The 27,882-nt window shown below is 61.9% G+C and overlaps 2 protein-coding genes across 2 annotated transcripts; both read right to left on the minus strand.

Annotated features, from left to right (window-relative positions):
* Positions 1-5,358: 5,358 nt before the first annotated feature.
* Nrbp2 (nuclear receptor binding protein 2) lies at positions 5,359-11,802 on the minus strand. Its single transcript, XM_090339544.1, has 18 exons — positions 11,504-11,802; positions 11,132-11,254; positions 10,962-11,063; positions 10,762-10,851; positions 10,556-10,596; positions 10,358-10,452; positions 10,191-10,214; positions 10,035-10,118; positions 9,907-9,962; positions 9,728-9,823; positions 8,942-9,074; positions 8,747-8,849; positions 8,613-8,663; positions 8,403-8,538; positions 7,604-7,657; positions 7,459-7,522; positions 7,263-7,318; positions 5,359-7,182 (listed from the first exon to the last, which is right to left on the minus strand). The coding sequence occupies exons 1-18, from the start codon at positions 11,624-11,626 to the stop codon at positions 7,114-7,116; spliced, it is 1,500 nt and encodes a 499-aa protein (XP_090195670.1). The 5' UTR covers positions 11,627-11,802; the 3' UTR covers positions 5,359-7,113.
* Positions 11,803-17,353: 5,551 nt separating this feature from the next.
* Positions 17,354-27,657, minus strand: Eppk1 (epiplakin 1; the record flags this gene model as incomplete). The annotated part of the gene is made up of 1 exon (XM_090338790.1): positions 17,354-27,657. A coding segment is annotated over one exon (10,194 nt), but the record flags the coding sequence as incomplete, so codon positions are not given.
* Positions 27,658-27,882: the final 225 nt, after the last annotated feature.

A 27,882-nucleotide genomic window follows, 5' to 3' on the forward strand; every position in this document is an offset into this window, starting at 1 on the left:
TAACCCTAGCTCCTCACCAGGCGGAGGTCCCAGGATATGGTCCCGGCAGGCAGTCGTTTCTCCAGTAAACTACCGAGGGAGGTGGAAGTGGAAGGCCAAAGCCCCAGCCCAGAACCGCGCCCTAGCTCCGGGTTCAAGGCCCAGTGCTGGCACATGTGCGCGCTCACGCACGCACGCACGCACGCTCATACATGCACGCTCACACACGCACACTCATACACGCACGCTCACGCACGCACGCTCACACATGCACACTCATACATACACGCTCACGCACGCACGCTCACACACGCACACTCATACACGCACGCTCACGCACGCACGCTCACACACGCACACTCATACACGCACGCTCACGCACGCTCATACACGCACGCTCACACACGCACACTCATACACGCACGCTCACGCACGCACGCTCATACATACACGCTCATACATGCACGCTCACACGCACACATACATGCACGCTCACGCACGCACACTCACACACACACGCTCACACACGCACACTCATACATGCACGCTCACGCACGCACGCTCACAACGCACACTCATACATGCACGCTCACGCACGCTCATACATGCACGCTCACACACGCACACTCATACACGCACGCTCACGCACGCATGCTCACGCACGCACGCTCATACACGCACGCTCACACACGCACACTCATACATGCACGCTCACGCACGCACGCTCACACACACACGCTCACGCACGCACGCTCATACATACACGCTCATACATGCACGCTCACACGCACACATACATGCACGCTCACGCACGCACACTCACACACGCACGCTCACACACGCACACTCATACATGCACGCCCACGCACGCACGCTCACGCACGCACTCTCATACATGCACGCACACACACGCACGCTCATACATGCACGCTCACACACGCACGCGCACGCACGCTCATACATGCACGCTCACACACACACGCGCACGCACGCTCACGCACGCACGCTCATACATACATGCTCATACATGCACGCTCACACGCACACTCATACACGCACGCTCACGCACGCACGCTCACACATGCACACTCATACATGCACGCTCACGCACGCACGCTCACACACGCACACTCATACATGCACGCTCACGCACGCATGCTCATACACGCACGCTCACACACGCACTCATACATGCACGCTCACGCACGCACTCATACATGCACGCTCACGCACGCACACTCACACACACACGCTCACACACGCACACTCACACATGCACGCTCACGCACGCACGCTCACACACGCACACTCATACATGCACGCTCACGCACGCATGCTCACACACGCACACTCATACATGCACGCTCACGCACGCACGCACGCTCATACATGCACGCTCACACACGCACACTCACACATGCACGCTCACGCACGCACACTCACACACGCACACTCACACATGCACGCTCACGCACGCACACTCACACACGCACACTCACACATGCACGCTCACGCACGCACACTCACACATGCACGCTCACGCACGCTCACACACGCACGCTCATACATGCACGCTCACGCACGCACACTCATACATGCACGCTCACACACGCACACTCACACATGCACACTCACGCACGCACACTCACGCACGCACGCTCACGTACGCACGCTCATACACGCATGCTCATACACACATGCTCATACATGCACGCTCATACACGCTCATACATGCACGCTCACACACGCACGCTCACGCACGCACACTCATACATGCACACTCACACATGCACACTCACGCACGCACACTCACACACGCACACTCACGCACGCACGCTCACGCACGCACGCTCATACACGCATGCTCATACACACATGCTCATACATGCACGCTCATACATACACGCTCATACATGCACGCTCACACACGCACGCTCATGCACGCACACTCATACGTGCACTCTCATACACACACGCTCACACACGCACGCTCGTACGTGCACGCTCATATACACACGCTCATACACGCACGCTCGTACGTGCACGCTCATACAGCACGCTCACACACGCACGCTCGTACGTGCACGCTCATACAGCACGCTCACACACACACGCTCGTACACACACGCTCATACATGCATGCTCATACACGCACACTCCTACGTGCACGCTCATATAGCATGCTCATACGTGCACGCTCATGCACGCATGCTCATACACACGCTCATACGTGCACTCATACATGCACACTCATACACACATTACATGCACGCTCACAACGCACACTCATACACGCACGCACATACATGCACGCTCATACATGCATGCACACACACACCACAGCTCCAGGTGTTACATCTGTGACATGCAAAGAGCTTCCCTGATGTTTGCCAGACTGCAGCCAGTGCCAAGACCCCCCCAGGATCCATTTGGAAGAGGATATCCATGTAAGCTCTAGCTTCTCAGCTTCCCAAGGCCAGTGTCTTCATGGGACAGGCCGTCTCCCTTCAACTTCGAGTAAGTGTAGAGTGGAACACAGACACCCCCAGCAATCTATGACAGTATTCTCTGTCTTGCAACCCCTCTAATGTGACAGGATAGATTCACAAGGCAAAGCCTGTGAGCTGGAGTTTTGTAGGACTGGTAGAGGTTAGACAGCAGAGCTGCTCTGCTTGGCTGGAAAGGGGAGGTCCTGTCTCAGGGATAGTGTTGCTGGAAGAAAGCATGCCTTGGTCCAGGAATACAGCCTAGCCTGCACAAAGCCCTGGGTTTGATTCTTTCATATCACACACATAGAAAAAGCTGGAAGTGTGGTGCTGTGGCTTAAGTGGTAGAGTGCTAGCTTGAGCAAAAAAGCTCAGGGACAGTGCCTAGTCCCTGAGTTCAAGCTCCAGAACTGGCGAAAAAAAATGGAGCATGAGTGAGATTGCAGCCCCTTCATCCACACCCACTCCCAGAGTCCGAGCTCCCACACGTGCCGCGGGGCTCGTCTGAGAGGAGGTCTCCTCTCCACAGATCCCAAGTTGAAAGACAAGACTAGCTGACCAGGGTTGTCTAGAACGGCCCAGCCAGAGCCCTGGGCATGGCTCACCACGTGGTGTGTTCCAGCCATGAACAGCACCTCACTCGTAGTAGAACACGGGACTGCACAGGATCACCAGGCACGGAAGGACGAGGGAAAGACTCAGAACCAAGGGTCGGTGCTTGCTGTGGCATCCCTGGAGTCCAGTGAGAGAGGCAGGGACAGGCAAGTACAGGCCTGGACAGCGGAGCAAGAAGTAAAAGATCCTAGCTCACACCTGTCATCCTCGCTACTCAAGAGGCTGAGATCTGAGGATCAAGGTTCAAAGCCAGCCCAGGCAATGCAAAGCCTAAGTGACTCTTATCTCCAATTAATCACTGGAAAACGGGAAGTGGGCCTTGGCTCAAGGGTAGGGAGGTAGCCTTGAGCTGAAGAGCTCAGGAACAGCGCCCAGGCCAAGTTCAAATCCATGGACCCCCCAAAAATAAAATAAATAAAAAACAAGAAGAGATATGCCATGGCTCAGGAGACAGAGCTGTAGCAAGTGTGAGGCTCTGAGTTCAAAACCCCAGTGCTGCCAGAAAAAGAAAGAACTCACGCAAGAAGGCTAAGGAAAGCAAGGGGAAAAAGAGCTAAAGGACATTCTCAGACCTTTGAGAGATGTTACATCCAGAACACAACCGGCAGAGAAAGAACACTCACCAAATGAAAAATGTGACAAAAAGTCAGCAATTAGATGTGCTGTAAAGATGAACTTGAGACCTTTCAGAATGCCTAACAACAAAACCAGACAGCAAGAAAACAGAAGCTACTCTATAGCTTAGAACCAGGCCAGAGCTCTGGCTGTGCCAGGTAGCTGGAGGCTGGACTCACCCCCACCACCAGAGGGCACACAGGTGCCCAGAGGCGGCAGCTCAGTGGTGGAGGTGAGGAGCTCTGGGCTCAGTCCTTGATTCCTGGTCTTGCTGCTTCTCACACCAGAGCTCACTCACCCCATTCTTGCCGCTGCCCTCTGCAGAGCTCTCCCCCCACCCTGGCCCTGTTCACTTCCAGAGTAGCTCCCGATTCACATCCAACACCTCTAGAAAAGCAAACCCAGCAGGGCACCAGTGGCTCAGCCTGTAATCCCACCTGCTCGGGAGGCTGACGTCTGAGGATCTTGATTTGAACCCATTTCCGGTTTTCTGGTGATTAACTGGGGATAAGAGTCTCAGGAACTTCCTACCCGGAGTTGACTTTGAACCGACCCTCAGATCTAAGCCTTCTGAGTAGCTAGGATTACAGGATTACAGGTATGATCCGCTGGCACCTCCTTTGAAATGAATAAACTACTCAGAAAAACCACAAGTGGCACTGTGGCTCAAGTGGTAAAATGGTAACCTTGAGCAAAAGAAGTTCAGGGAGAAGAGAGGGGGAGGAGGGAGGGAGGGAGGGAAGGAAGAGGGAGAGAGGGAGGGAGAAAGAGAAGAAGGGAGGGAGGGAGGGAAGGAAGGAGAGAAGGAGGGAGGGAGGGAGGGAGAAATGTTCATGGAGGTTTCTATTTCGGGACAAGTGAAGCGACACTCCAAATAACCACCAAAAAGCTGGAGGTGGAGCTACGGCTCAAGCAGTACAGTGATGATACTGAGTAAAACCTGCTCAGAGACAGCACCCCCAGGCCTGGTACACACACACACACACACACACACACACACACACACACACAGACAGCACCCCCAAGCCTGGTACACACACACACACACACACAGCACCCCCAAGCCTGGTACACACACTCACACACACACACACACAGCACCCCCAGGCCTGGTACACACACACACACACACACACACACAGACAGCACCCCCAAGCCTGGTACACACACACACACACACACACAGAGACAGCACCTCCAAGCCTGGTACACACACACACACACACACACACACACACACCAGGAAGACTCTACGAGTTTGCAGGCATCCTCTCAGGAGACAGCTCCTCTTGAAGTGAGCAAGGGAGCTACAGACCACAGGCCAGGCTCCCGGCACCCAGGGAAAGCGTCCCAGGAAGAGAGCCGGGGCACAGGACTCCCCTGGTGAGACGGTTGAGTTTTCCTGTGTCTGGAGAGGAGGTCCATTTCTAGAAGAGTATCTGGCAGACACAGAAAATGAAGTAAAAACATCATTAACTCTCGGGATACAACAGTTGGACAAGAAGGAAATATAGCACAGGACACCTTGCTGTCCATGGCCCCTGTGACGTAGCTGGAGCCCTCGTGGGGGATGAGCTCACGGGAATGGTGGAGGACTCCTGCAGAATGTGCTCCGCGGACACCTGCTGCCCACCCCCCAAAAAAGACCCCAAGACTAAAGACATTTTTAGTTGTTGATTTCATTTATTTGATAGGACTTGGCGATTTTGTCCGGGTTTGGGGTTTGGTTAAGGCAGTATGGTTTTGAGGAACACAGATTCTAAGCGCCTGAAGAAAGCATGAGAACTGAATTGGGGATGTGCAGAGGAAGAGACTACACTTATTAGCTCTGGGCCCCCAAAGACGTTTCCACTGTTAGGACAATGTGTACGTAAGATAAGACTTGACGTGAACCTCAACAAAGACACCACGTGGCCCGGGGTGCTGGTGCCATCACTGGCTCAGTGGCTCACGCAGTTTCGCGAAAGAGCATGCGCAAGCTCTCAGCTCCCAGAACTCCAACTTATTTGAGATTTACAATTTCTGGCTGAAAAGTAGGAAGTTGAAAAAAGTTGTGACTACTATTGGAATATTGATGGTGGCTTGAAATTCATTCTCTTTTATTTGATACGCCTTGGCAAGTTGTAGTTTTAACTTTCTGTTAAGGTGGGGTGGTGGGCAGCACGCCCCCCCCCCCACACTCCAGAAAAACAAAACAAAACAATTGTCAGATCCCTAACAGCATTACCAGCTGATGTTATTCAACAGGGCAAAGGGTGCTTTGAGGGTGTGATTGGTTTTACAGAAGTTGAGAAAGATGGCTTTCCTGGGTTATCACCGGGGTCCTCAGGGAGAACCCTCCCGCCTCGAGGACCAGATGATAGGTTTACCAGATTCAACTTGTTGCTGCTGGTCTCATGTACAGAAAGGAGGGGCAGGAGGGTGGGTGGGCCCAGAAGCTAACAGTGGCTTTCCTTTTCCCCTTAATGGGTGCCTAGGCCCTACAGTTGCAGGGAGTGAATTTTGTCAGTAGCTTGAATGATGCAGGAAGTAGATCCCTCCAGAAAGGAATGCGATGAAAATCAATGCTAACACTCGATTTTAGTCTAGTGAGAGACTCTGGGTCATATTTTCAGACCCACAGAATCATAATAAACCTGTGTTTCTCTTGAGTCACTAAGTTTGACATGTGAAATGCTTAAAGAGAAAGTTGAATGTATGAAGTTTACACATACAATTTAAAACACTGACTATGCTACTAAGATGGAAACTGAAAGACAGGTGGTGCCAGAAGCCAAGGTGGCATGAGCATCCAGCGGGCTTCTGAGACTGTGAGACTGAGGCGGGAGCCAGGTGGGAGAGACAGGCAGGCAGCCAGGAGTCTGTGGCCACAGCTGCCCCAGGAAGGTGTGAGGGGTGCTTGCCCTCTATCCTCCAGGCTGAGAGGCATAGGCGGTAGTCTTGTGAGAAGGGAAGACCAGGGACAGAGCTCAGAGCTGGTGAGCCCAGAGCAGGCCTGGGGTTTTGCTGGCAATGACCCGATTCCAGGCTCTCCCCTGAATCTCCTGTGCTGGCTTTGCAGCTCAGAGCTGCAAAAGACACCCAGGAGACCAGGTCACAGCTTCCACTCCAGGTCCTTGCCTGGGTCTGTGGTGTCAATGGTGGGTGCCTGCCCTCCTTTCCAGGTGGAGCAGTCTCCCTTGCAGAGGTCTGCTCAGGGCTGACCCCCTCCCGCTCAGCATCGTGCTCCCTAATTCTCTGCTGGGCTCCCCACCATCCTTGGGGCCAGCACTGCTCTGGGAGACCCTGGGCCCTTACTGGTAGGCCCAGGACTCCTGAACTCAGGGAAAGCCAGCTGAGGGAAGCTCTGGGCAGTGCTAGCCGCTCCCAAGTTGGGGACTACCCTGAGCAGAGGCACCTCGCTGGGTTCCAGGGCCGATCAAGCCTGGGTCCCCTGGTACTTGAGGAAAGTGCTCTCCAGGAAGGCAGCCAGCTTTGCCCGGTCGTCCTGCAGCGGGGAACAAGGCATGGCAGGCCCAGCTGCAAGGCCCATGCCCCCCACCAGGCCCCACTGCCCACGTCACCTACCTCATGCAGGAAGCCATAGTGCACCAGCTCTGTGGCAAGGTCCTGGGCCTTATCAGCTGCAGGCAGGGTTGGGGGCAGAGGGAGGTGGGAGGCTGTGGCACTGGGGCCACTAGGTCTGGACCACTGCCCAGGCCCCTGGACCACCACCACCCTGGACCACCACCCCGGACCACAGCCCGGGCCTCAGCCAGCCTACTTGGGAGCAGGTCGTAGGTCAACTGCCGGTGCAGCCGGTCCTCCAGCACCAAAAGCAGCGTGAGCTGGAGGCGGGAGGGTGTGGTCGGGCGGGAGCCGCAGAGCAGCAGCCCTGCCTTCCCCAGTGCAGCCCAGGCCCCGCTCACATGCCAGCACGCCTTGTCCTCGCTCCTCTCCACGTTACACTGCATCTGCACCACCTGGGGGCAAGGTCACCTGTGAGGGCAGGAGCTCAGCACGGCCTCCAGAGGGACGGCTGAGACTGCAGGGGGACCCATCTCACAGCCAGTGCCTTGGCCTGGAGGCAAACTTGTAGGCGTAGGCATTGGGCCTGGGTGCTGAAGGAAGAATGGGAGCTTTCACACATGCAAAGAACACTGGACACGCAGGGAACTATGGGAAACAGGGGAGAGAGAGGCCTGCTGGGATGGGATGGCACCCAGGTGCAGGATGCCAGCAGGACGCCAGGGTGAGGCAGAGCCCCTAGGCGCAGGCTGAGGACGGAGGGGCTGGCTCCGGCCTGGACCCAGGCTGCTTGGACTGTGAGGATGTGAACGCAGAGTGCATTATGGAAGGGACAGCACTAAGAGGAAGAGACCAGGGTCTCCTTCCTGGTGCAGCATCCAGACAAGGGCCACAGATGACTTGGCTCAGGGCCACAGCAACAGAACACAACGAAGACAGAGCCTCTGGAGCCACGGAGCTATGGCTTCAGCCATGGCCAGGAAAGCCATGTGGGCAAAGTCCCAGGGTGCAGGTATTAGGAATCAGCTGCCCTAGAGGGTGCCATCTGAGAGCCCAAGCAGTGTCTAGAAAAAGCGTCCCAGTTGGACCCTCCCAGAGGGTCCAGTGTACACCTGAGCTCCAGTGGCCTGGAGGAGAGCCCGTCTACAGGGAGGCACCTCCCCAACTCGTGCAAATCTTCGGGCAGCTCTGAGAACTCACCTTCCTGGTCTCTGAGTCAAAGGGCTCTGGGGTTGGGGTCTTGGCCTTCTGAGCTTCCTCTGGGGGTGGGGCTAACACACGAGGCAGCCCCAGGGGCCGAGCAGCCGCAAAATTCATCAGTGGGTAGATCCCATTCCTGGGGACACAGCCGAGGGTGGCTGGGGGCCGTGGCCTGACAGCGCCAGCTCCCCACCTCACTTCAGCGCTCACCTGACGTCCTCCAAGAATTTGTCCAGCTCCAAGAATGAGACCTCGGAGTACCTGGCGTGGGTGGAGACATGTGAGGGGCCGGCCAGGGGCCAGGGGGGAGCTACCAGGGGAGGCCGCTGGCTCACCCTCCTTACCGCCACTGCATGGGGGGCCCATGGGGCTGGGGCGTCTCTGCCAGAACTGCCTGCAGGTCCATTGCTTTGGTCTTTTCCTCCACCACATTTTCAGGCATGAGATCTGCGGGCGTAGGAATGCTCAGGGTGGTGGGCCCGGGGCGGCGGGCCCCAGCCACGGGTCCCCGGCCCCCACCCAGCCGGCCTGCCCCTCACACTGGTGCTGGATGAAACAGTGAGCGGCCAGCAGCTTCAGCGAGTGCACCTCGAAGAGCACGCGGTGGAAGAGGAGGTTGTGAGCAGAGGGTCGGCGGGCAGGATCGCGGGCCAGGCAGGAGAGGATGAACTCCTGGGGTAGGGAGAGGAGAAGCAGGTGGGTGGAGGCCAGGCATGTGGATCCCAGATCCCCATGACCTTCCGTTTGCCAGGCCGCAGGGCCCCAGGCCCACAATCCCCCCTTCCCCAGGGCCCCAGGCCCTACAGCCCCTGCCTCCCTCAGGAACACACAAGGGGAAGTCAGCTTGTTAGCAGCCTGGTCAGGCCCTGATTTGAGGGACTTGAGGACAGTCAGGACCTAAGCTTAACAAGTCCTCTCTAGTATTCCTTTTTTTTTTGTCGGTTGTGGGGCTTGAATTCTGGGCCTGGTGTACTACAGCTCAAGGCTATCGCTCTACCATTTGAGGCAAAGCACCACTTCCAGTTTTCTAGTGGTTAATTGGAGATAAGAATCTCACAGACTTTGGTGCCCAGGCTGGCTTTGAACCTGGATCCTCAGAACTCAGCCTCCTGAGTAGCTAAGATGACAGGAGTGAGCCACCGGGTCCGGCTGGCTCTAGCATTCTTGCAGACGGGAGCGGTGAGTGCTGGGGCGTCCTCCCTCCAGAGGCCGTCCTCCGTGCCCCAGCTGTGTCAGCCCCCTCACACCTTTGGCCTGCGCAGAAGCACCTCCCTGGCCTCCTTGTCCACTCGGAGCCTGGCCCGGGGTGCAGGATGCGTACTCACTCGCATGTTGGGGTCACCCAGGGAGCACCTGGCTCGAGCAATGGCTTCTTCTGTGACTCGGGTATCCCCGTTGGCCTGGATCTCCAGAACAGCCATCTGGGGTGCAGATGGGTGGACACGGGAGGGGATGGTGAGGTGGGGGAGAGCCCACTGGAAAGGGGCTGGGAGGGGGCCAGTACCTCCAGGGCACACATCCCAAAGGAGAAGATGTCGACCGCAGTCCCATCGTTGACCTCTGCAAAGGGGAGATGGGCGCAGGTGGAACGGCAGGTGGACGCGCCGGGCGCCCCGGCCGTCCTGGACTCACCGCCGTACTCCGGAGGAAAGAAGTGCAGGTTCCGCAGCTCCTCACGCTCGGCACGGATGGGGCTGCGGAGGTCGTCGGGGAGCGCTAGGGAAGAGGGTGGGGCTGAGCACAGGGCTCCCCTGGCACGCCCTGGCACCCCTCAGAGGCCCCACGCACCATTGGAGAAGATTCGGTACCACACTGCACAGGCCACAGCAGAGAGAGTGAGTGTCAGCAGGCTGGGTCACGGGCAGCTTCTGTCCTAGGCTCTCCCAGATTCCCTAGACATCCCCCCCACAGCCCCCATCCCTGCCCTCCCCCCTCGCCCCCAGGCCCGCCAGCACCAGAGCCAATCTTGATGAGGCCGTTGTGCTGAATGAAGATGGTGTCGCTGGTCAGGTTCCCGTGGATAATGGGAGGGCTGCAGGCATGCAGAAAGCTGCAGACGTGGGAAGGAGGAGAAGGCGTGGGCTCAGAGGACGTGGGGGCGACGGGACCCAGTGGGACCAGTGGAACCAAAGGCAGCAAACCCAGCTTCTCACCTGAGAGCAGACAGGATCTGTGTGCACCAGCGCTTCCAGGCCTGGTGGTGGACGCAGGACTCCGTTGGGTGGGCGCAGACACAGCTGGGCCTGTGGAGCCTGCCTGCCACCCTGCCCCTGCCCCGAGCTGCCCGGAGCCCCATCCCTGCCCCCATCCCAGGCCTGGAAACCTTCGGTGGGGGTGTGCCCTACCCCACTCTCCATACCCGGGCGTTCATGGCCTTGTGATTCTTCTTGGTCTTTTTGAGGAACTGCTTGAGGCTGCCCGAGGACACGTACTCGGTGATGAAGATCACCTGCAGGGCAGATGTGTGGGCTCTGCCGTTTCAGGAGGCAGCCAGCGGCCAGGGCCCGCGCGGGTGTTCCCAGCCCACCTCCCCTGGATCCCCTGGCTCCCCTGGCTCACCCTGGCGCGTGCCTCAGAGGCATCCAGCCAGTACTTGTGCAGTTTGACGATATTGGGGTGGTCCACCAGTGCCAGCTGCTCGAACATGGTCTGGATCTTCTCCTGGGGAGCGGGACAGTCACCCGGCAGCCTCAGGCCCGGCACGAGGGTGGAGGGGGGGCGGTTCTCACCTCGTGGGCCGCGAAGGCCTTCCTGTTTCCGAAGTGGAGCTCATTCCACACCACTTCCACCCCCTCCTCGGTGTCCATGGCTAGGAAGGTGCTCTGGATCCCTGGCATGTTCCCCTGGTTTACCTGCCGGTGGGGACAGGCGGCCCGGTAGGTGTGGGGCCAGGGTGGGGACTCGGTCCCGGGGGCCAGGTGTGCGCCACAGGCCCAGACCCGCTTCTGGAAAAAGCTGCGGGGCTGGAGAGGGGCTGGGCCCCAGGAGTGGGTGCGGGGCTCCGGGGCGCCGGGGCGGGCCTGGGGCGGTCTGGTCCCCGCTCACCGAGGCGCCTCCCGCCCCCGCCGCGGAGGGCGGCGTCACCCGCGGCCTGGGCCCACCTGCTCCCTCCGCTTCTGCCAGCGGCCGCACGGGCTCTCCTCCAGGATGTCGCTCTCGTCCTCGCTCTCGTCCTCCCGCTCCCGCTCGCGGCCCCGCCTCGGCGCCTGCTCCGGAGCCGCCATGGCTCCGCGGGCCCAGCCACCGCCCTCCGCGCGATCCGCCGCCCGGCGCCGCTCGGCCCCTTCTGCCTGGCCCTGCGCCCAGCCGCCCAGCCCGGAACCCAGCGGAGCCGCCGCCTGGAGCCCCTCCTCGGCCCCGGGAACTGGCAGTGCGGGCTGGTGCGGGCTGGGGGTGGAGCCGGCCCGCCCCTTCGGAGCCGCCCCTGGGGGCGGAGGCTGGAGTGCGGCCCGGGGAGAGCAGCTCCGCCCGGGCCCGCCGGGCCCGCCCCGCCGCCCGGCCCAGCCCCGCCGCCCGGCCCGCCCCGCCGCGCCGCCGCCCGGCCCGCCCCGCCGCGCCGCCGCCCCGATTGCGCTCCGGTTGTCCAAGCCCCGCCCCCGACGTCCAGGCCCCGCCCCAGCACCGCAGATTCTGCCCCACGCCAGGCCCCGCCCACTCACCCAAGCCCCGCCCAGTAGAAGCCCCGCCCACCAGGAGTCCCCAGGCGGAGGCTCCGCCCCTCGAGGCGGCGGGCCGGGCTCTCCGCCGCCCTCGGCGCGCCCGGAGCAGGCTTCTTCCCGCCCGCCGCCTCCTCCGCGCTCTCGGCCCGGGGTGGGCCCGGCTCCGAGTCTGCCTCCGTGGCAGTTACCCCAGCGTCTGGGCCCCGTGGGCTCCCGCGGCGGGGCAGGGGCGGGGCGCGGCGGGTGCGGGCTGCGGAGGGCTTGAACTCGGCACGCAGGCCTCTCCGCGCCAGGCCCGCAGCCGGCCTTGGCCCCCAAACAGGCCCCGCGCCCCTCCTCGCAGGCCGGCCCGCGGGAAGAGAGGCTCGGGCGCCGTCCCGCGTGCGCTCCCTTCTCCTTGGACCTGTCTGCCTTCCTACTTCAACCCCGCGAGGCGCGCCCCTCACCCCGCGCCCCGCACCCCGCACCTCGCGCCCCGCACCCCACATCCCGCGCCCCGCACCCCTCATCCTGCGCGCCCCGCGCCCAGCACCCCGGGCCCTGCACCTGCGCGCCGCGCCCGCACCCTGCACCCACGTGCCCCCTATCCCGCGCCCTGCACCCGCGTGCCCCCTATCCCGCGCCCTGCACCCCGCGCCCGCACCCTGCACCCGCGTGCCCCCTATCCTGCGACCCGCACCCTGCACCCGCATGCCCCCTATCCTGCGCCCCGCACCCTGCACCCGCGTGCCCCCTATCCCGCGCCCCGCCCCCTGCGCCCCCGCCCCCCACATCCCGCGCCCCACACTCTGCACCCCCGCACCCCGCGCCCCGCATCCCGCGCTCCTCGCAGAGCCATCTGGATCGCATGGATTGGCTCTGCATGGATTGGTCAGGAGAGCTGAAACCCAGCACCTTCCACGGGAACGCCATGAGAGAGGGGCGCCTGCTCAGCCACCGCAGCGCAGAGGACGACTGCTTCTCACCACACCTTGGCTGGCTTCCTCCCTAGCCTTAGCTGTAGCAAATGGCACCTGTGCCCGGGGTGCCTTTCTGAGTCCTTCTTATGAATCACCAGAGCCGGGGCTGGAGCAGGGAAGCCCCAGGGACCCTCTCACTCACTGGGGACACCAAACTGAGACCTTCACGGTTGGCCCTGACACCTGGCCTTTATTATTATTATTATTATTATTATTATTATTATTATTATTATTATTTCTCCTCTTCCTCCTCCTCCTCTTCCTCCTCCTCCTCCTTCTTGTGGGTCATGGGACTTGAACTCATCCTGGGCACTGTCCCTGAGCTCTTCAGCTCAAGGCTACCACCCTACCCTTGAGCCAAGCCCCACTTCCCAGTTTCTAGAGGCTAATTGGAGATAAGAGTCTCAGGTCCTTTTGAACCTTGATCCTCAGATTTCAGACTCCCTCCTGTGTAGCTAGGGTCACCGGGGAGAGACACCATGCTAACCCAGGTCCACGCTAACCCGCCTCCTTTCTCCTGACTTCCCTCTTGGTCCTGCCTGGCAGTCTGGTCTTTAGCTGTCAGTCCACTAGACAAGAGCTGCAGTAGAGCTTCCTCCACCCGGAATGCCTTAGCGGTGACTCAGGTCACCTCTCAGGCAGACAGCACAACCCGCCCCCCCCCCAATCTAGCCTCATTTGACTTTCTCCCTGCGTGCTTGTGGCCCTCAACACTATGGGTTACTGTGCTTCTTTCTGGAGGTCCAGGTGGGAGAACTACTCTCTCCCATGCTAAGGATGGGGCCTGGCACATAACAGGCCCTCGGCAAAGGTGTTGGCTAGATCTGGGGGTAGGCAGGGCACAGGGCTAGGCAGGTTACCTAAGGAGACAGCAGCCAACCCCTGGGGACCTGGGAACCTGGCCTTATTTGAAACAGGCAGAGGAAACTAAGGAGGTCCTTATGCCAGACCGCACAGACAGAGGGTGGCAGAGACAGGGCAGTGTTGCAGGAACCATTACTGCTGGTCACTGGGGTAGGAGAGCTGCCAGCCCTGCCTGCACACTGTGGTTGGCGCAGACTAGAAGAAATGTGTATGATTTAGAGCCTAGACCCATAGAACTCCTATTGAATCTGCACAGAAGAACAAGACACGCACGTGAGGATGACCTCACTCCCCAAGGACTTCTCTGAGGCCCCGCTCCTGCAGGCAGGGGGATGACCCGCTCTCTCCATTCCTGCCTTTCTCCCCACCACAAGTGGAGCAGGACCTGGCTCCCTGGGCTTGGGCAGGCATCTCAGGTGCAGGTGGAAAACAGTCAGGGGAGAGGCACCTAGGGGGTGCCCTCTGCCCTGTGGCCTTACCTTCTGGGGATGGGCAGACTGGACTTGAAGACGTGCTTCTGAGATCACAGCACAGCAGTGGTGAGGGTCTGGCCCCTCTGAGATGGATGGCAAGATTGTGACCCCCATTGTCCTTCTAAGGCCATTTGGCTTTAGTCATTCCAAAAATATGTCCAAAAGATCAAATCGTACTGTGTCAACAGAGTAATAAGATGAAGCTGACCTGCTACCATGGCATTAATCCGTGGAGCATGTTTCCATTTTCTCAAGGCTAGCTAGCACTCTACCATTTGTGCCTCAGGTCCACTTATGGCTTTTTGGTGGTTAACTGGATCTCATGGAGTTTCCTGCCCAGGCTGGCTTTGAACCTCGAACCTCAGCTCTCAGCCTCCTGAGTAACTAGGATTACAGGCCTAAGCCACTGGCACCTGGCTTTGGTGGCTACTTTTAAGACTTGTTCTTTTTTGGTATGAGGAGCAAATGAGTTTTGAACTCAAGACCTTGCATGTGCTAGGCAGGTTGTCTACCCCTTAAGTCACAACAGAGACCTACTTTGCTTTTATTATCTTTCAGATTTTTTTCTTTTAGCCAGTCATGGGGCTTGAACTCAGGGCCTGGGCACTGTCCTTGAGTTTTCTCAAGGCTTGCACTCTATCACTTGAGCAATGGTACCACTTCCAGCTTTTGCTGTGTATGTGCTACTGAGGAATCGAACCCAGGTCTTGGTGCAAGCTAGGCAAGCACTTGACCACTAGGCCACACTCCCTGTCCCTATTTTTCAGATTAAAAAAATATTTTTCAGGGGCCGGGAGTTTGGCCTAGTGGTTAAAGTGCTTGCCTAGCATGCATGAAGACCCGGGTTCGATTCCTTGGTACCACATACATAGAAAAAAGCCAGAAGTGGTGCTGAGGCTCAAGTGGTAGAGCTCTAGCCTTGAGAAAGTCCAAGGACAGTGCTCAGGCCCTGAGCTCAAGCCCAGGACTGGCAAAAAAAAAATATTTTTCAAATTCTTGCCTGGGGACCTGCATCTACCTTACAGCTGGGGTTATAGACATAACCCCCCCCCCAACTTATTGGTTGAGTTTGGATCTTGCTAACTTCTTCTTTTCTTTTTGTTTTTCTTTTCTTTGCCAAGGCTAGCCTTGAACTGCAATCCTCTCCATCTTTGCTTCCCAAGCATGTGTGTGTGTTCTGATGCTTAGCCCTAAGCATGGCTCTTGGCCCTTGGGTATCAGCAGCATGCTGTGGTTAGGCTTGAGATTTAGAAACGCCCCGAATCTGGCCATTAATGCCTCTGATCAGACCTGGTAAATTCTGTGCCATGATCCTTGCCCGTTCTTCCTCGGCCCTCACCTTCCATCCCCTTCCTTGGAGGAAGTGGGTGGGCTGCACCGGAGGGTCTTATTGTGCGCATTGCCTCCAGCCTCCTCTCTGTCCCACCAGCCCCTGGAAGGCTGCGTTGTCGGCAGCGCTGCTGCAATGCCTTGCCTTTCACCTTCGCTTCCTCTAGCTGTTTTTCTGATTCTGGGTACAATTGCCTATGAAGTTTTCCTTCTGGCTACAGCCACTCCCCACTCGCTGTCTTCACGTAGCCCCTCGAGGGACTCAGAGTTGCGGCAACTCTTTTGCGGTTGTGTGGGTGGTGGCTAATGGTCTGTTTTTCTGTTATCACGTATGTATGGCGCTGTTGTTCTGGTGTGTGAAGCAACTGTGGCTACAGTGAGCCTTCTTAACCCACAGTGGCTGTCACGGGCTCCTGGACAGGGCCCATTTTGGAGTGGGTGCCTGATTTCTCACTCTGCCACAGGGACCTGCCCGGCTCAGCTTCCCAGGCCCCCACTTATCTAGGCTGTGCCTAGTATGGCTCCACAGCCTGGCCTTTGTCCTGTCAAAGCTAACAGGGTACAGACCGTGGCTCCCAGATAAGTGGACAGCTCACAGGGGCAGCTAGACAGGCGTGGGCTTGAAGTTCAGAGGCCTCAGCTTTGGCCTGAGGACAGCATCGTCTCAGCCCACCGTGGACATAGGACGTTGAAGCTCAGGGAGACTCTCTCTCATTCCCCTTTAAGCTTGACGGTATGAAAGAAATGACCTCTCCTTTCTTTTCTGTTTCTTTCTCTCCCCTTTTTTTTGTGGGTCATAGGGCTTGAATTGGCCTGGATGCTGTCCCTGAGTTCTTCGGCTCCAGACTACCACCCTACCCTGGAGCCAAGCTCCACTTCCTGTTTTCTAGAGGTTAATTGGAGATAAGAACCTCACAGCTTTGTAGTGCCCAGGCTGGCTTTGAACCTGGATCCTCAGACCTCAGCCTCCTGAGTAGCTAGGATGGCAGGCGTGAGCTGCTGCGTCCAGCTGTCCTTGGGATTTTTTCAAGGCTAGAGCTCTACCTCTTGAGCCACTGCACCACTTCTGGATTTTTTCTATGTATGGTACTGAGGAATCGAACCCGGGTCCTTGTGCATGCCAGGCAAGCACTCTACCACTAAGCCACATTCCAGCCCCATGACCTCTCTTTTCTTAGCCCCGTCCTGGGCCTGCCTGAAGGAGGTGCCTCTGCTCTGCACACTGCACCCAGCCCTGGGCCCCACCTCTGGGCTTCATGGAGCCCATGTAGCATCTGCACACGAGCTTTGAAAAAGAGCTGACATGGGGACTACTGGCACAGAAGGTGGGTGCCGTTCAGCCCCACACTAACCAAGATGGTGCCTGACAAAACATCGTCAGGCTCAGCAGGGTGGCAGTGGCCCAGCGCACCCCACGATGAAGAAGGATGTTCTCTCAAAGAGGGACACGCACTTAGTGAAGATCATGCGCATCTGGCAGGAGCCCCAGTTAACAGGCAGGGCTCAAGCCGAAGTCAGGGCCAGCTGATGGAGAGGTGGAAGAGTTCCAGTCACAGGCCAGGACCCAGGAGAAAGAACACAAAGGACAAAACCAGACTGACAAAAGAGAGAGGCAAAATACTGGAAAACCATGATGACTTAGAGCTCATAAATATTGATGGCCAACATTTAATGGAACACAAAGCACAAAAACCAATACAGGAGAATGAAAACAATAAAAAAATATGTAGCTATACTGCCACATCTCAGTGAATGAGAGGGAAAACCAAGAAACTGCTCAGCGCTTGGACAGACACAGCAACAGCAGCCCGGTGTCCGGATCCACCGTGGCTCTCTGCAGCAGCTGCAGGTAGGTCAGGTTCTCGTGCGTGTTGGGGTCGAAGAAGCCCTTGGTGTCGTCGCTCGGGTCCGCCAGGACGCGGCTCATGGCCTCATCGAAGTATCCCCGCTGGTAGGCCACGTCCACGGGCAGGCGGTGGCTGTGCACGGGGTCGATGACGCCGCCCGTGGCGATCTGGGCCTCCAGCAGGCGGACGCCATGGTCACGGACGATGAGGTCTTTCTGCATGGCCTGGAAGAGGGAGATCTGCTCCCCGGAGTAGGGGTCGGTGTAGCCGGTGACCGCGCGCTCGGCTGACAGCAGCTTCTCCCGGATCTCGCCGCCCACCACACCCGCGGCCACGGCCTCCTCCACGGACAGCCGGCGGTTCTGCACGGGGTCGATGATGAAGCCCGTGGCCGCCTGCGCCTCCAGCAGCACCAGGGCGGTGCCGGGCCGCAGCACGCCCCTCCACAGGGCCTGGTAGATGCTCATCTTCTCCTGGCGGCCGGGCTCCCCCGGCACGGGCACCAGCACTCCCGCGATGCAGCCGGTGCCGTCCAGGTAGCGCCTGACCGTGTCCATCTCCGTCACCTCCTGTGGGGTGGTGGTGCCCTGGGCCAGGTCCCGCAGGGTCTCGGCACCCAGGATCCCTGAAGCACGCAGCTCCGATGCAGACACCTGGCGCCTCAGGCCACGGAAGGTCATTTTGCTGAGCCTCTTCTCAGCATCCTCTACCATCTGGGCCAGGATGGAGGTGAGCTGGGCTGGCTTCAGGGAGCCAGCGGCCAGCTGGGCCAGGAGCTCGTCGCGCCGGGCCTGGCTCAGGTATGTGGAGAAGAGGATGTCCCATGCTGACACCTGCTGGCCTCGGAGGGGGCCCGAGTGGACCTGAACCATGGCCGCCCGCAGTGTGCGCTCCTGCTCCCCGCGGGGGGCTTCGGCCTCGGTGCCTGTTGGGGAGGCCCCCGAGGCCTCGGCCCCGGGCTCAGGGTGGGGGTCAGGCTCCTTCCGGCTGGCTCCAGTGTGGCCGGTCTCCGGTTGAGCATCCTCGGCTTCGAGGATGGTGGTCAGCCTGCGGGTCAGGGCGTGCAGGGCCAGCTCCCCCGACCCAAACTGGGCCAGCATTTCCTCTCGGGCTGCCTGGCTCACGTAGCTGGATGCCAGCACATCCCACACGGGCACTGCAGGCCCCCGGAGGGGACCCACCTTCACCTCCATGGTGGCTTCCCGCAGGACGCCCTGGGGGTCCTCGGCCCGGGCCAGTAGCAAGGACAGGCGGGCGCCCAGGTCGGGCACAGTCAGCGTGCCTGCCTGTATCTGGCGCAGCAGGTCCTGGCGGGTGGCCTCAGGCACCTCGCGGTAGAAGAGGAGCTCCCACACGGACACACTGTGGCCTGAGGCCAGCGTCACACGGGCATCGCGCAGGGCACCTCTCAGCTCGTCTCCCAGCTGGCGCACGGCAGAGCCCCTGCCAGCCAGCTGCAGCATGAACAGCCCCGTGTCGGGGTCCCGCACACAGCGGCGCAGCAGCTGCAGGTAGGTCAGGTTCTCGTGCGTGTTGGGGTCGAAGAAGCCCTTGGTGTCGTCGCTCGGGTCCGCCAGGACGCGGCTCATGGCCTCATCGAAGTATCCCCGCTGGTAGGCCACGTCCACGGGCAGGCGGTGGCTGTGCACAGGGTCGATGACGCCGCCCGTGGCGATCTGGGCCTCCAGCAGGCGGACGCCGTGGTCGCGGACGATGAGGTCTTTCTGCATGGCCTGGAAGAGGGAGATCTGCTCCCCGGAGTAGGGGTCGGTGTAGCCGGTGACCGCGCGCTCGGCCGACAGCAGCTTCTCCCGGATCTCGCCGCCCACCACGCCCGCGGCCACGGCCTCCTCCACGGACAGCCGGCGGTTCTGCACGGGGTCGATGATGAAGCCCGTGGCCGCCTGGGCCTCCAGCAGCACCAGGGCGGTGCCGGGCCGCAGCACGCCCCTCCACAGGGCCTGGTAGATGCTCATCTTCTCCTGGCGGCCGGGCTCCCCCGGCATGGGCACCAGCACTCCCGCGATGCAGCCGGTGCCGTCCAGGTAGCGCCTGACCGTGTCCATCTCCGTCACCTCCTGTGGGGTGGTGGTGCCCTGGGCCAGGTCCCGCAGGGTCTCGGCACCCAGGATCCCTGAAGCACGCAGCTCCGATGCAGACACCTGGCGCCTCAGGCCACGGAAGGTCACCTTGCTGAGCCTCTTCTCGGCATCCTCTACCATCTGGGCCAGGATGGAGGTGAGCTGGGCTGGCTTCAGGGAGCCAGCGGCCAGCTGGGCCAGGAGCTCGTCGCGCCGGGCCTGGCTCAGGTATGTGGAGAAGAGGATGTCCCATGCTGACACCTGCTGGCCTCGGAGGGGGCCCGAGTGGACCTGAACCATGGCCGCCCGCAGTGTGCGCTCCTGCTCCCCACGGGGGGCTTCGGCCTCGGTGCCTGTTGGGGAGGCCCCCGAGGCCTCGGCCCCGGGCTCAGGGTGGGGGTCAGGCTCCTTCCGGCTGGCTCCAGTGTGGCCGGTCTCCGGTTGAGCATCCTCGGCTTCGAGGATGGTGGTCAGCCTGCGGGTCAGGGCGTGCAGGGCCAGCTCCCCCGACCCAAACTGGGCCAGCATTTCCTCTCGGGCTGCCTGGCTCACGTAGCTGGATGCCAGCACATCCCACACGGGTACCGCAGGCCCCCGGAGGGGACCCACCTTCACCTCCATGGTGGCTTCCCGCAGGACGCCCTGGGGGTCCTCGGCCCGGGCCAGTAGCGAGGACAGGCGGGCGCCCAGGTCGGGCACGGTCAGCGTGCCTGCCTGCATCTGGCGCAGCAGGTCCTGGCGCGTGGCCTCGGGCACCTCGCGGTAGAAGAGGAGCTCCCACACGGACACACTGTGGCCTGAGGCCAGCGTCACACGGGCATCGCGCAGGGCACCTCTCAGCTCGTCTCCCAGCTGGCGCACGGCAGAGCCCCTGCCAGCCAGCTGCAGCATGAACAGCCCCGTGTCGGGGTCCCGCACACAGCGGCGCAGCAGCTGCAGGTAGGTCAGGTTCTCGTGCGTGTTGGGGTCGAAGAAGCCCTTGGTGTCGTCGCTCGGGTCCGCCAGGACGCGGCTCATGGCCTCATCGAAGTATCCCCGCTGGTAGGCCACGTCCACGGGCAGGCGGTGGCTGTGCACAGGGTCGATGACGCCGCCCGTGGCGATCTGGGCCTCCAGCAGGCGGACGCCGTGGTCGCGGACGATGAGGTCTTTCTGCATGGCCTGGAAGAGGGAGATCTGCTCCCCGGAGTAGGGGTCGGTGTAGCCGGTGACCGCGCGCTCGGCCGACAGCAGCTTCTCCCGGATCTCGCCGCCCACCACGCCCGCGGCCACGGCCTCCTCCACGGACAGCCGGCGGTTCTGCACGGGGTCGATGATGAAGCCCGTGGCCGCCTGGGCCTCCAGCAGCACCAGGGCGGTGCCGGGCCGCAGCACGCCCCTCCACAGGGCCTGGTAGATGCTCATCTTCTCCTGGCGGCCGGGCTCCCCCGGCACGGGCACCAGCACTCCCGCGATGCAGCCGGTGCCGTCCAGGTAGCGCCTGATGTCTGTGCTCCTTTCGATCTCTTCCACCGTGCACTTGCCCTCTTCCAAGTCTGCCAATGTCTCTCTGGAGAGAATGGCGGATTTTAGCAGCTCTGCCGCAGTTACCTGGGTTCTGATGCCTCTGAACCACAGTTGTCTTCCTCTGGCTTCCTTCTCGGTAATCATTTGGAGAATAATTTGCACCACCTTTTCCAACGCTCGTGCTGTGTCCCCCCTGTACAGCCGAACCAATTCGAGCTTCCTCTCCTCTGTTACATACTCAGAGTTCAGCAACTGCCACACGGACAGCCGCTGGCCTTTGTATCTCCCCACGGTGACTTCCACCTGCTCGGCCTCCAGTGCCTTCTTCGTTGCCTCATCCACGTAGTCTGCGTCCTTCAAGTCCTTGACCAGTGGGAACAGTGCCCAGCCAGACTTCTCCTCCCACTGGCACCTGTCCTGGAGCTCTTTGTAGGTGACCTTCTCCTGTGTGTTGGGATCCACAAACCGCCTCCTCATGTGTCTCTGATCGGTGATGAGGGCCAGGATGTCCTCGTGCAGACAGCCCCGCCCGAGGGCTGTCTCCAGGGGGACCCGGTGGTGGTGCCGTGGGTCGATGACGCCCCCCGTGGCCATCTGCACCTCCAGCAGCCTCAGTGCCTCGTCCTGCTCCACCAGTTTCTTCTGCATGGCTTGGAATAGCGGAATTGTCTCCCCCGAAGTCGGGTCTCTGTAGCCCTTTGCGGCCTTCTCAGCCTCTTTCAGTCTTTCCTGAAACTCTTTCCCCACGAGGCCACGTGCCACAGCCTGGTCCACAGACAATCTCTGGTGGGTACGAGGCTCCATCAGAAAACCGGTGGCTGCCTGGGCCTGGAGCATCTGCGCAGCAAACCCTGCGGGGATGAGAGCTGCCCTGCTGGCCTCGTCAAAGCTCAGGACTTCCTGGGTGACGGGTAAGGTCACCCCAGCGATGCAGCCACAGCCTTCCAGGTATGCTTTCACGTGCTCCAGCTGGCCGAGGCCCTGGCTGTGGAGGGCGTCCAGACTCTTCTTATCCAGGACCCCGGAGTTGAACAGCTCTGCTGCGCTCACGTCCTCCTGGATGGCGGCCACCGTGACGGCCTGGCCCCGTCTCTCGGTTTCCTCCACCTCCGTGGTGATGACCACTACCAGCTCCTCCAGGCTCACCTTCTGGGCCTTGTACTCCCGCACAAGCTCTTTCTTCCGTGCCTCGGTGAAGTACGGAGAAGACAGCAGGTCCCACACGGACATGGTCTGGCCGGCAAACCTGCCCAGCGACACCTTCACAGCTCTGGAGCGCAGAGCCTGCTTCGTAGCTTCATCGATGCGCGAGCAGGCGTCTCCATTCCTCCCCACTTCCAACATGTAGAGCCCCGTCTCGGGGTCTTCCACGCAGCGCCCCAGCAGCTGCAGGTAGGTCAGGTTCTCGTGCGTGTTGGGGTCGAAGAAGCCCTTGGTGTCGTCGCTCGGGTCCGCCAGGACGCGGCTCATCTCCTCGTCCAAGTATCCGCGCTGGTAGGCCACGTCCACGGGCAGGCGGTGGCTGTGCACGGGGTCGATGACGCCGCCCGTGGCGATCTGGGCCTCCAGCAGGCGGACGCCGTGGTCGCGGACGATGAGGTCTTTCTGCATGGCCTGGAAGAGGGAGATCTGCTCCCCGGAGTAGGGGTCGGTGTAGCCGGTGACCGCGCGCTCGGCCGACAGCAGCTTCCCGTAGGTTTCCCTGCCAAACATCCCTGCCTGGAAGGCCTGCTCCACGGTGAGCCTCCGGTTCTGCACGGGGTCGATGATGAAGCCCGTGGCCGCCTGCGCCTCCAGCAGCACCAGGGCGGTGCCGGGCCGCAGGATGCCCCTCCGCAGGGCCTCAGAAATGCTCATCTTCTCCTGGGTGGCCTGGATGAGGACGCCGGCGATGAAGTTACCCCCCTCTAAGGACCGCCTCACACCCTCCATCTCTGTCACCTCCTGCACTGACTTCTTCCCCTGGCTCAGCTCATCCAGAGTCTGCTTGCTGATCAGCTGCGACCGGAACAGATCCCGGGCTGACACCTGCTTCCGCAGCCCTCGGAAGGAGGCCGGCGAGGGCTGCCTCTCCGCGGCCTCCACCAGGGAGGTGACAGCGCTGACCACCTGCCGCAGGGCCGTGGCACGCCCGGTTCGGCAGAGCGCCGCCAGCTCTCGTCGCTTGTCAGCGCCCACGTACTCGGAGCGCAGCAGGTCCCAGAGCGCCACGCTGCGGCCCTGGAAGCGCCCGGCGCTGACGGGCACCTTCATGGCCTTCAGGGCCACGGCGGTGTGCTCGTCCACGTCCAGCACCACGTCCTCGGGAAGCGGCAGGAGCCACAGGCCTGTGTCCGCATCCCGCACGCACCGCGCCCGGAGCTGCTGGTACGTGACCTTGTCCCGGGTGTTGGGGTCGAAGAAGAATTTGTTGTCCTCCTCGGTGGCCATCAGCGCCTGGCCCGTTTGCTCGTCCAGGAGCCCCAGCCGGCAGGCCGCCTCCTGGGGCAGGCGGACCCCATGTACGGGGTCCACTGCTCCCCCCGTGGCCAGCTGCACCTGCAGGAGGGGGTAGCCCTCGCTCTGGGGCACAAGCCCCTTCTGCATGGCCTGCCACAAAGAGAGCGTGCCCCCCGAGTAGGGGTCTGGGCACCCCGCCGTGGCCCTCTCCGCCTGCTCCAGGGGCTCCCTCAGGTCCCCGCCCACCAGGCCCGCCCTCACTGCCCCCTCCACGGACAGTCTCTGGTTGGTCAGCGGGTCAATCAGAGAGCCACAGGCCAGCTGGGCTTCCAGCAGCCTCTGGCCCAGGCCTGTGGGTAGGAGTCCGTCTCTGGTGGCCTGGGCAATGCTCACCTTGGTCCCAGAGGGCCAGAGCAGAACACCAGCCACACAGCCTGTGCCCTGGAGACAGGCCTTCACGGGGGGCTGCTCGGCCACCTCGGCGGGAGACTGGCTGCCCTCGGCCAGGGCTTCCAGGGTGTCTTGGGTGAGGATGCCGGTGTCCCGCAGCCAGACAGCGGGGACCTCACCCCGGGGGCCTGGCAGTGTGATGTGGGCGCGGGCCAGCAGCTCCCGCTCCCTCAGGCAGCTGCACACGGTGTCCTGCAGCTGTGGCAGGGCCATCTCCCCCACCCGCACCGCCTCCAGGAGGTCCCGGCGCTGCTCCTCCGTGAAGTGGCAGGAGGCCAGCAAGTCCCAGAGTGTCCCACCGTGCCCAGTCACGGGGGTGGCCTGCAGGGTCTGCTGGACCTGTGCCCCAGTGGGGACGGGAGGGGCCCCTTCTGGAACGGGCAGGAGGCGCAGTCCGGAAGCCTCATCCCGGGGGCACTGCTCCAGAAGCCGGGCGTAGCTGGTGAGTCCTTGACCGTCCGGCATGGGGAAGGTCTCGGGAGGGCTGGACAAAGCTGCCGCCATCTGCTGGTCGATGCAGCCACGCTCGACAGCCACGGACATCGGGATGTGGTGGCGGACGGTGGGGTCCACCACGCCCCCTGTGGACAGCTGGGTCTCCAGCAGGCGGGTGGCCAGTTCCACGGGCACGAGGCCCTTTTTCATGGCTCCAAACAGGGACACTCTCTTCCCAGAGAAGGGGTCTCTGAAGCCGGTGAGGGCATCCTCGGCCCGCCTCAGCCTGCTGTACACCTCTGGCCCCACCACGCCCCTGCGCACCGCCTCGTCCACAGACAGGCTCTCCTGGCTGCAGAGGTCCCTGAGGGAGCCTGTGGCTGCTTGGGCCTCTAGCAGGGCCAGGGCCACGCTGGGCGGCAGCAGCTTCCGCTGCATGGCCTGGTAGATGGTGAGCCGCTGGTTGGAGGCCTGGAGCAGCACGCCCCCCACCGCCCCGGAGCCCTGCAGGTACCGGCGGACACCGTCCATGCGGAGGAGGGCGTCCGGGCTCAGCCTGCCCTCCAGCACCCGGTCCAGCAGCTCCTCCTCGATGATGCGGGCATCCAGGAGCTGGCAGGCCAGGACCCGGCCCCGCAGCACAGGCAGCGAGACATCCGCCCATCGCCTTGACTCCTCCACCAGCAACTGTGCAACCCGCTCCAGGGTCACCCTGCGCTGCCGGAACTGCTGCAGCAGCCACCTGCGCCGGGCCTCGCTGAAGTACTCCGAGTTGATCAGCTCCCACGCGGACACCCTCTGCCCCTGGAAGCGGCCATAGCGCACAGACAGCAGCAGGTTCTGGAAGGCCTGGCGCGTGGCACCATCTACCAGCGGGGCCCGCATGTTGCTGAGCGGCAGCAGGCGCAGGCCCGTCTCGGGGTCTTCCACGCAGCGCTCCAGCAGCTGCAGGTAGGTCAGGTTCTCGTGCGTGTTGGGGTCGAAGAAGCCCTTGGTGTCGTCGGATGGGTCCAAGAGGACCAGGTTCAGCGCCTGGTCGAAGTATCCGCGCTGGTAGGCCACGTTCACGGGCAGGCGGTGGCTGTGCACGGGGTCGATGACGCCACCCGTGGCGATCTGGGCCTCCAGCAGGCGGACGCCGTGGTCGCGGACGATGAGGTCTTTCTGCATGGCCTGGAAGAGGGAGATCTGCTCCCCGGAGTAGGGGTCGGTGTAGCCGGTGACCGCGCGCTCGGCCGACAGCAGCTTGGCAAACACATCAGGCCCGATGACACCGGCCCGCAGGGCCTCCTCCACTGAGTGCCTCCTGCCTTCCCTGGGGTCGATGATGAAGCCCGTGGCTGCCTGGGCCTCCAGGAGAACCAGGGCCGTGCCGGGCCTGAGGAGCCCCCGGCTGCGCGCCTCGTAGATGCTGAGGCGCTCCTGGGAGTCTGGCAGCAGCAGGCCGGCGATGCAGCCAGTGCCCTGCAGGTACTTCTGCACGGCGGCCAGGCTGCCCACGTCCTGGGCGGAGGCCTGCCCGCGCTCCAGCTGCTCAAACAGCTCCTGGTCAATGATTTGGGCTTTCAGCAAGTCTCCCGGCGTCACAGCGTCCCTCAGCCCAGCAAAGGCGACTCTGGAGGTGGCCGCGGCCTGCTCGACAATGGCCGTCAGCTCGGCAGCCAGCTGCTCCACTGCCAGGGTACCTTCCTGGTACCGCTGGGCCAGAGCCGCCCTCTGCTTCGCAGGCACCGCTTCAGAGAAGAGCAGCTCCCAGAGCGTGGCCGGCCGGCCCCGGAACCTCCCCACCGAGACGGCAGCAGTGGCTTCACTCAGGGCCTGCCGTGTTCGGTGCTCGATGAAGGTGGGTCCCGGGGGCTCCTCCCCGCGGGGCGCCCCTGGGAGGGGCAGGAAGGCCAGCCCCGTCTCGGGGTCGGTGGCGGAGCGAGCCAGCAGCTGGGCATAGAGCAGGCGGCCGTGCCCGCTGGGGTCTGAGAAGCCGGGGGCCTGGGAGAGATCCTGCCGAGTCTCCTCGTCCAGGCAGCCGAAGCGCAGGGCGGCCTGCAGGGGCACCCGGAGCCTGCGGGCCGGGCAGACCACCCCCCCAGTGGCCAGCTGTGCATCCAGGAGGCGCAGAGCCCGGGGCCGGTCGATGAGCTCTTTCTTCATGGCCTGGAAGAGGGGGATCTTGGAACTGCTGAAGGGGTCATGGTAGCCGGTGACCGCCTGCTCTGCCACCAGGAGCGGCTCGTGGAGCTCTGGGCCCACCAGGCCAGCCCGGACAGCCTCCCGCACCCACAGCCGCCGGCCCGTGGCTGGCTCCACCAGGGTGCGGGTGGCCGCCTGGGCCTCCAGGAGCTGCCGTGCGGCATCCTTGGGGATTAAGTGCTCCACGCTGGCTTGGTAGAAGCTCTTCTTGAGGCCTTCGGGCAGCAGGACCACCCCCGCCAGGCTGCCGGTCCCCTCCAGGTAGCGCAGCACTTCGGGGTACACGCTCACCTCCGAGGCGGCCAGCCTGCCCTCCTGCAGGCCCTTCGCCAGCTCCTCATGCAGGACCCCCGCCTCCAGCAACTCCGCCACGCTGGCTGCCCCAGCCAGGGTAGGGAAGGTGGTCTTGAGGGGTAGCAACGCCAGCCCTGAACTGGGGGCCTGCACACACCTACTCAGCAGCGTGCGGTACGTCAGGGGTTCGAGCGTATTGGGGTCCAGGAAAGCGGAGGCCTCCAGGCCGGGCTCCGGCTCTGTCAGGGCATGCCAGGTCTCCTGGTCTAGGAGGCCCTGTTGGCAGGCCTGCTCAGGGGCCACTCGCACCTCCTGGATGGGGTCCACCAGGCCCCCCGTGGCCAGCTGGGCCTCTAGCCAGCTCCATCCTCGGGCCTTGTCTACAACTTCCTTTCTGATGGCCTGGCAAAGGGCCAGCTTCCTGCCCCCATAGGGGTCGGGATACCCGGTGACGGCACGCTCGGCAGCCAGGAGCTTCTCCTTCAGCTCCAGCCCCACCAGGCCCTGCCTCAGGGCCTCGCGCACGGGGAGCAGCTGGCCCTGGGCAGGGTCCACCAGGCCCCCGGTGGCTGCCTGGGCCTCCAGCAAAGCCAGCCCAAGCCCCGCAGGCAGGAGGCCCTGCTTCATGGCGGCGTAGACGCTCTGGGTCTGTCCCGAGGCCTCCACATACACCCCAGCAATGCTGGAAGCCATGGTGGGGGCGGAGGCTTCCGTGGAAGAGGCGCCGAGTCCTAGCCCAGCCTTCCCATTCTGGGAGGCTGGGGCAGCGAGTGCAGAGATCTGGCCGTTCATGGCACCCTGTGGCTTGTGCAGACCTTGCCTGGAGTCCACCAGTGTCCTGTAAGGAACAGACAGGTCCATCAGGCCCCTGAGGCACCACACAGGGTCAGACCCTTCCAGCTGAGCCCTGGATCCCCCTCTAGGCCACAGCACCCCTGAGCACTCCCCCCCCCCCAC

The sequence above is a fragment of the Megascapheus bottae genome, chromosome 9 (genome assembly GCF_031878675.1).
Source record: "Megascapheus bottae isolate mThoBot1 chromosome 9, mThoBot2.hap1, whole genome shotgun sequence".
Lineage (NCBI taxonomy): Eukaryota > Metazoa > Chordata > Mammalia > Rodentia > Geomyidae > Megascapheus > Megascapheus bottae.